Source organism: Pezoporus wallicus, unplaced genomic scaffold, assembly GCF_028554395.1.
Source record: "Pezoporus wallicus isolate ANWC-B61680 ecotype Strahan unplaced genomic scaffold, APGP_CSIRO_Pwel_v1 scaffold_7107, whole genome shotgun sequence".
NCBI classification, from domain to species: Eukaryota; Metazoa; Chordata; class Aves; order Psittaciformes; family Psittacidae; genus Pezoporus; species Pezoporus wallicus.
In genome coordinates, this window is record NW_026642114.1 from 327738 (window position 1) to 336215 (window position 8478).

General features: G+C 49.3%; 1 protein-coding gene across 2 annotated transcripts; it reads right to left on the reverse strand.

Annotated features, from left to right (window-relative positions):
* Nucleotides 1–238: 238 nt before the first annotated feature.
* FMO1 (flavin containing dimethylaniline monoxygenase 1) lies at nucleotides 239–8105 on the reverse strand. 2 transcript variants are annotated; one of them, XM_057427297.1, is made up of 9 exons: nucleotides 7926–8105; nucleotides 6373–6533; nucleotides 6033–6270; nucleotides 5786–5948; nucleotides 4930–5072; nucleotides 4404–4603; nucleotides 3501–3856; nucleotides 2504–2576; nucleotides 239–1237 (listed from the first exon to the last, which is right to left on the reverse strand). In XM_057427297.1, exons 2-9 carry the CDS (start codon nucleotides 6435–6437, stop codon nucleotides 895–897), a joined length of 1581 nt encoding a protein of 526 aa, XP_057283280.1. In that variant the 5' UTR covers nucleotides 6438–6533; nucleotides 7926–8105; the 3' UTR covers nucleotides 239–894. The 2 variants fall into 2 exon arrangements, with proteins under 2 accessions (XP_057283280.1, XP_057283279.1); XM_057427296.1 differs by having other exon boundaries at nucleotides 6033–6221; nucleotides 7926–8102.
* Between the last annotated feature and the right edge of the window lie 373 nt (nucleotides 8106–8478).

The following is an 8478-nucleotide window of genomic DNA, read 5'->3' on the forward strand; positions in this document are numbered from 1 at the left end:
CTTGTGCTGGACAGGGGCTCACTTGGCATCCCTGGGAAATCAGAAAAACACATTCTCTTTGACCCCAGGCAAGCAGATGGCATGGATGGGTGACATAGTGCGAAGTGCAGCCTAATTCTGGTTGGTCAGTGAAAGTTCCTGCGGACCCAAGCTTGTGGGTTGCCCACAGCACCTGCTGGCATGGCCCCAGCCCAGGCATGGGGACCCCCAGCTCTTCCAGTGCACGCTGAATGATGAGGCTACAGTCAATGAGGTTCTATTGATTGAAATACTCTCTGCATACAAAACGAAGTCCCAGGATTGTCCTGAAGGTGCTGGGCAGCACAGGGAAGCAGAGCTGGAAGTGGTCAGCCCTACAGAATATCAGCCTTGGTCTCAGGGGTGACAAATCACCACAGCCAGGGCTCTTTTGCTGAAAGTTGCACTGATTCAACCCAAACTGGGATTTTTCAGTAATAGGATTTAAGGTTGGAGGAAGGGACAACCTGACCTGCAGACCCAGCCCAGAAACCCCCTTGCTGGACTAAAGACCCCAACTTCCAGGTGATCTGGGGCAGGGCTAGGCACCTGTGCTCCTTTCCATCTAACACCCAAAGCTGTTTTCAGTAGTCTTGTCCTCACTGCATCCAGGCCAGCATGGTGCAGGCACATCCATACTCTGCTCACCACAGCAGGTGGGAGAGCAGCAGAGGGGCAGAGGCTGCTAGCCCCAGGTAATCAGGTCTGCAAAGCTGTGGCTGGGAGAGAGTTGGAACAGAGAGAGGTTTTGTGCTGCTGGTTGAAATATTTAATTTGTTGTGATCTGCTGAAATTCCTTTCCCCTTGTCCCATGGCACACTGTGGGGCCGTGCAACCTGAAATAACATCCCCAGGGACAAGACAAGACCCTAAAATCTACTGGAAACAAAGCAACAGGGCAGCCATGAGCAGGAGGAACCCCACCACCATCAGGAGAGAAGGGAAGGGGTTGGAGATGCCAGTAGGGACTCGTGTTCTTGTGGGCTTCAGGGTCCGGTCCCACTGGGTGAGGATGGCCTGGCGTGCCCCCTCCCAGCGCCCGGGGCCCTTCAGCCGGTACTGGTATGGGGTGCAGGGGCCAAAGAAAACGGTGAGGGCCAGCTGGGGGTCTCTGCAGAGCAGCTCCATCATGCTGGGCTTCACACCAATGAAGGAGGCAAGCTTGTCCATGTAGACCAGGCAATCGGTTTTGAGGACTTCGTCAAAGGACAGACCAAACCTTAATGAATGGGAGAAGAAAAAGAGGTGGGAGAAGAATTTGTGTCAACAGGGCTGAGGGGAACTGAAGGTCAAATCCTCTGCACAACCACTGATAATGCATCTGAACACAAGTTGGCTCCTCTTAGAAAAAGAATGGGTGCACATGCAGTGCAAACCTGGGTCTGTCTGGGCCTAAATCATATAGTGATATAGCATGTGTAAAGTGATGCTGGATCAGGTACACACCTTTCTCACGTGCATTAGCTGGTCTTTCATTTCATCACACACAAGTTGTATCTGGCCTCCCCTTCATTTTGGTGGACCTCTTGTAAAAGACTTTGTCAAACCAGTTGGTTTGGGGTTGTTGTTTTGGTTTTGGGTTGTTTATTTTTTTTGGTGGTTTTTGTTTATTGGTTAGTTTTTTGGTTTTGTTTTTTTTTAAACCCTGGCTTTCCCTTTGCTCTCTGCAGAAAAGTCACGTGCAGCATTAGAAAGGCAGCACCCTTGTACTCTTTAGTTTCTCTCACATTCTTTTCCACAAGTATTTAAAAAAATGCAGGGTAAATAGGAGAATTGCTTCCAGTTTTCCTTCTCTGCAGAATTCACAGCTTCATGTCCCACCTTCAGTGGGAAAAGAGCCATGTGTGTTTAGCTTTGTACAGTACAGCTATCATTCTGTGCAATTCTGTATTTTACTCTTCTATACCTTTTCTGTTGTAGCTATCCAGGTGAACTATGGATTGACATATCACCCATTTTCCTAGTTTTATCTCATTCATTTACCTCTGTTTCTTAGCCTTTTATTTGACCCTTTGCCTGCCCATGAACTACATGCCAGTGTGCGTAGTTCACAGTGAGTCATCTCTCCATGCTGAGAGGTGAGGCAATTGTATGTACACCTCAGGTTGGAGGGTTTTTTTTCCCAGCTGAATTACTTTGCATTTATTACCATTAATTTCTCTGGCATTTTACCTTGCAGTCCCTGGGGAACCTGGCACACTTCCCCAACTCCCAAGCAAGTTTTAGTTTTGACTACTCTGAATTCATTTTTTCCTGAATTCATTTTCCTGAATTCATTTTCAACAAGCAGAATATCTGTCAAATCAAAGCTTATGTTGGGTGAGTGCAAGTAAAAGGGGTGGCTGGATCTGGGCATCTCTGCCTTGTCTCTGCTATATGTGTGGGGAGCAGCCACAGAGCGTGAGCCTGCATGTTGCTGCCCCCCAGACTCCAGGGGCTTGTCAATCCACTGCAAAAAGCTTTGTGGCTCTACTGAATGGCTTACCATTGTACTTGGTTTTTGCTCTTCTCATATACTTCCTTCTCCATGACAGACTGAGGAGGCAACTGACACAAGCCTAGAGGAGAGAGGAGAGCATCCTGCAGAGTTTAACTCCTGGGGGGACTTGTGCACTCATTCAGAGATACAAAACATGGAACCCCTTCCAAGGGAGGCAGGAAAGCCTCGTTGCTCAGATTTTGCTCAGCAGTGGCAATTCTGCCAGAAGCCAGCCCTCCACAGTGGTACAAATTCACCTGCACTTTTTCCTCTTCTTACAGATTTGTGCTGTCATAGCACAGGCCAACGATGTGGGGTGAGATGGGCCATGCAAATCACAGAGTCTATCATCCCAAAGAGAAACCTCAGAGCTTCCTCTGGCTCTGTGGAGGAGCCTTAATGCAGCCCTACACACAAGCCTAGTAGGAAATTATTTTTGTAAAACAACAAAACAACCCCCAGTGGTATTTTTCTTCGTACACCCATAATTACAAATAATTCCTTTTTTGTGCGGCAAAGGGACTCTTCCTCTCTGGTAGCCACTGTGGACAAACAACCCTGTCCTTTACAGAGAAAAAAATTCTGCCAGAGTGGACCCACCACAGTATCTTAAAGACAACTCTTATTTATGCATCCAGGTTTACATATCCATCTCTGTGCTCTGACTTCTGAGATATTTTATGGAAAAAATACTATCTTCAACAACATAGTTTAGACTGTGGTTTGCAGACTCAGGTGCAGGACTGCACATCAGCTGGGTCACAGTGAGGAACGGAGCGCACACTCTTGGCTGGCAGCAGGCAGGTACAAAGCATTAGCTTAGAAACATCAACTTAACTGGCAAGAAAAAAGTGATTTAAGGGATGTGTCATGAACTTGCATGTAGCTTGGACCAAGCATACACCATGTTGCTATAGCTTAGCTGAAGTGAAATAACTTGGAAAGTCTGAGCTCTGGAAATGCTCCCTTGTCCACACTGAAGAGCTCACATTAGTTCTCCTACCTTTGAAGACACGGGTCACCCAGCGGGCTTGCATCTCTGTCACAGGCATGATGGCTCCAAGTGGCTTGATCAGCCCAAGGATGGCCAGAGTGGGCCTCTGCAGGCAGGTTGGGAACACATATTCGTAGAGGGATGCGTGTTTGTTTTCCACCTTGACGACTGCTTCGTCTAGGAATGGGAAGGAGACATTGTAGCCTGTGCAGAAGACGACGATATCAATGGGCTCCTCCTCAGGACAGTTGTAGAAAACAACTGTGTTGTCCTTGAACTCCTTCACACTTGGCTTGATGGTGATCCTCCCTGTCAGGATGTAGCTTGGAAGGTCGTCACTGATCACAGGCTCACGCACCAGGCGTCTGTGGAGAGCAGAGGGGCTCAGAGCATTGGAGACCATGAACAAGCCTGCTGGTGCCCCTGCTCCTCATCCCCTCGGCCCTCCAGCCCCACAACCTCTCAGTATCGTTTGCTCAGAGCAGACAGCCCTGCCCCTCCCTTCTCCAAACACTGACATATTTCACCCTTGCATGAGTGTCACCCTGTCCCACAGCCTGAGTGACTCATGGACATCTCCTGCCTTCTTCCTCTCTTCACTCCATTACCCTTCAAACCGTCTCTTTACAGAGCTGATCCATGCTTTAAGCCTCCTCTTCTTTTCCCAGGGAGCCTCACAAGGAAAACTCCTCTGGTCCTTCCTGGACTTTTCCAGTGTGCTCCATCTCCTAAGGGGGCACACCTAAGGGGGCTACAGCTTGTCTGCCCCTGCTAGGCTATAAACTCCCCACTGGAGACCACCCTAGTCTGGGTGTTGATTGCTGCATTGGTTGATGTTGATTGCTGGAGATCTCCCCGACCCACATCACAAGCCCTGTGACACCACACGGGATGGGAGACACCAAGAAGTACCTCTTCTCTGGTTGAAGGCCATAGTTTTCATGCTTGAACCGCTGGTTCACCTTGTAGTTAATCAACCCCCATGAAAGGGGTCCGGGGAGGTTGTTTCTGATCAGGCTCATAAGGCGAGTGTTAAAAACCATGTCCCATGGGTAGCCATGGTCAAACACACGACTGAGCACCCAGGCACCTTGGCTGGTGCAAATGGTCACCTGGGAGAGAGCGGAGAATCAACAAGTTGGGTGATGAATTTGACTTTATAAAGCAAACAAAGGGTTAAAGCACAAGCAGCTTTGCAATCAAAAAAGCAGCAACAGCACCTTTAAGAACTCTCGGCAGCTGGTGATGGAGGTTAAACAAGAGAGAAGAAAACAACCAGCTTGCTTTAAGGATTTTGATCAAGAAATACAGATCCAGAAATACTGTTTGGACACTACACAGGGTAAACCCAGTTTTCTCTCCCTGCAGTGATGGCAAACTCAGCTATTGCCTCCAGCATCACCCTCCCGGAACTCCTGAGGTGGCTGGGTGGTTGTACCTTTGTGGCTACACGACTGGCCTCCACTGCAATATCCACTCCTGAATTGCCCATGCCGACCACGAGGACGCGCTTTCCCTGAAACACATCAGGGTGCTTGTACTGCTGGCTGTGAAAGTACTGGCCTTGAAACCTCTCGATGCCTTGGGAAAAAGAAACAAAGCTTTTAACTACACAAGCTTTGTAGGTTTGGTTAGGAGACTTGGCATAGAAATAATTCAGACGGCAAGAACAAGGAAGTGCAATCCCTGGCCAATGGGGATTTGGGAAGGTACAGCGCCCCCATCTCACACACATAGAACTGGCGCTTCCTCTCTAAAATGAGGTCTCATGCACCCACGCACTCCAGTGAGCAGTGACACGTGCGCTGGATGGGACTTTAAAGACGGTTTGTGTGAAAGAGCTGTGCTGGTGCAGTCTCAGGATTCAGCCTTTACATGACGGAGATACAAAGATTCAGAAAAGCCAGTAAACTCTTCCATTCTGTGAACAGCTTCAGAAGCACTTGACAATGCTGATGACAAAGCAACCCTTTCTATCCTGACAGCTGGCTAGGTTCATCACTGCAGTGCTTAGTACATCTCTGTCAAAAATGATGGAGCTTCACTGAGAGGACCTTGTCCCATCTCACATACTGTGCAAACAGTTTCTTCATGCCAAATCATCCTATCTTAAAGATTTATTCGTGCCAGTGCCTGCAGAGACAAAGCTGCTGAAGCACAGGAAGTATTGCTGTTCACGCCAGGAGGTTTGAAAAGCAGAAGCAAGTAAAGGAAGCATTTTCCCCAAGGAACATCTAACCCTTTTACCCCCCAGCCCGTAGAAGCAGGTAACCACAGGCAACCAAGTACTGTACCAGGAAAACAGTGCAGGGGGAGGGATGGCTCATAGAAATTGCCACTGCAAACCATAACAGCATTGAAGATATGTGATGTCTTCTTTCCGTCCACCTCCGTGACCACATCCCACTGTCCTGTGGTAGCAAAGTCTGGGCATTTCTGGATGCTGACAACGGTGGTCTGAAATATGGAAGTGAAGCAGCGTTCTCACTAGCAGCCAGCATGTGTGGGAAGCAGGACAGTGACAGGGCACCCACCACTCACCTCAAATTTGATGTGCTTCCGGAGGCCAAAGCGCTCAGCATAGCGCCGGAGGTAGTCCAGTAGCCGGGCATTGGGTAGGAACACTGGGAAGTCCTCAGGGTAGGGGAAGTCGGAGAATGCTGACATCTCCTTTGAGGTGTTGCTGATGACTGATGGGTACAGGCTTGGCCGGCCAGCCTCGATGTGCTCCTGGCATGGCACCCCGGGGTGCAGCAGGGAGAGTTCAGCACCCAGCAAGCTTTTGCACCCCTTCCCCACTCACTGGAGCCCAGCTCAACCCGCTCCCCAGCCTGCAAAGCTGCAGCTCCTGCCAGAAGCAGAACAGGCGCTGCTGACTCACCGTATAGCGCCAGAGCCCCCCGATGTCCTGGCTCCGCTCGAAGCAGGTGGGCTCCAGCCCCTCATCCAGGCAGCACTTAGTGGCAGTCAGCCCACTGACACCCGCGCCCACCACCGCCACTCTCATCCCTGCTGTCTTTGCTGGGATCCCAGGGACTTAACCTGGGAGAAACCCCACAGACAGTCACCACTCTCTCAGGGAGCAGCTGCTGACATACCCTCTATAGGGGAATTTCTCTACATGCCACCCCCAAAACTTCATTCCCTCTACCAGCATTCTGGGGTCTTCATTTACAAGTTTAAATCTTAATTTTCTCATTTTCTTCCTAATTTTTATTTTATTTTATTTTAATAAATTCATCCACTTTTACAGTGCACTCACCAAGCTGCTTCCAAAACCCTGCAGCAGTGCTGGAAACTCTCTTTGAAGGTATGTAGTCAAGCCACAGGTCACTGCCAATATTTATTTACAAGCTGTGTTTAAACTATGCCTCCTTAGCAGTCTTGCAAATATTTGTATTTTATCTTTGGAGACCTGCCCCTGCCTTTCTCAGACAAGAAAACAAAATGCACACCAGGACTACTGAGTTTCTGCCCCCCTGACTGAGTCCTGTCCTCTATCCCCAGGGAAGATGTTACTGTCTTTGACGTGGCTAAGGAGGCAGGTGAAGGGCTATGGGTATAGCAGAGCTTGGATTTAGGGCTGTTTTTTTGTCTGCCTCCCAAAGTCAGCCCACTGGGGATGTCAGGGCTGCAAATAGTTTAAAAGACAGCAGACCATGGCTTGATACCTAGCCCCATGAGGGTCACAGGGTAGAGATGATGGTAGACCCAAAGCCCTCTTGATACTGCTGGGCAGTGAAACAAGGGATGATGGCCAGGCAGCTCAGGCTGGACATTGCCAGAGCAAGGACCACCACTCATCAGTCTTTGCTGCAGCAGTCCCTGGTTTAACCCCAGCACCATCAGGTAGCACTGTGCTTGGATGAGTTAGTTATTAACCTGGTGCACTGTGACAGCACTACAGCTTGCTGGCACCAGCTCTTTTGCCCCAGGAAGCAGTTTCAGCTTCTGCCAGACACAGACGATGGTGTATCCATCAGAAAAAAACAAAAAGTCCTCAATAGAAAAATGGGGTAGGACACTATTTTCTAAACCCCACTAAATTCCCCATGAAGAATTTCAATTTTCAGTAGGAAGGCAGCACCTAATGAATACTCTGCTTTCCAAGGCTGGAATGAAAACCGGACTTTTTCCTTTTTCAGTGAAGAAAGTGATAGAACAAGCTGCTCATTGCTAACTATTTTGTGGGAGGGTTTTTTGCATAGTGTGAGTTAACTTTTATCACAGACATCTCCCAGCTATGTATGCTATTTAATTCCCTACCCTTCTGCAGAGAAGCTAGAAATAACAATTAGGAAACACCATCTCAGCTGCCCCATGCCTGTTTCTGCCACACTGTCTCTGCAATTATGTGTAGCAGTGAACCTCAGAGCCTCAAGATGTGGGGCAAGGAGGGATGGAAAGGCTTTGCAGCCACCCAGGAACACTTACCTCCTAGCCTTGGCTGCCTGTGCTCTGTCTTGCCACTGCTGCAGGGAGAGTCCCCTCTCGCTCCCAGTTTATAGGTGAGACACAGCCCTTTGGCAGAAGCAGGGCAGAGCAAGCAGCTCCCCTCGCACAGGCACGGTCACCCCACTCACACAGCGGTTGCACAACCAGAGTTTGCAGTGGGAGGAGTGGCTGTGCAATTCTGCTGTTGTGCAGAGTGAGCCGGATGGCCTAGCTGATGATCACTGAAGGGGGATATCATGTGGGGAGGAGAGACCAAAGTGGTCCAAACGTGTTCTGCAGTCATGCAAGAAGTATCTCTGTGCAGGAGTGACTCCAGCTGTGGGATGTTTTCACTTGCTTCATGGCTGCCTTTCCAGAAGGAGACAAAGCAGTTAATGGACAGCAGGTTTTTGGCAGGAATTTGCCCCTAGAGCATTCTTCAAAAGAAAGCAGAAAAGCGGTCATTGCTCCCGGGCACGAAGGCTGCATTGCACCCTCAGCCACAGGTATTGCTGCTGGGTGTGGGCAGGAGGCTCCCCATGCAGACTGGAAG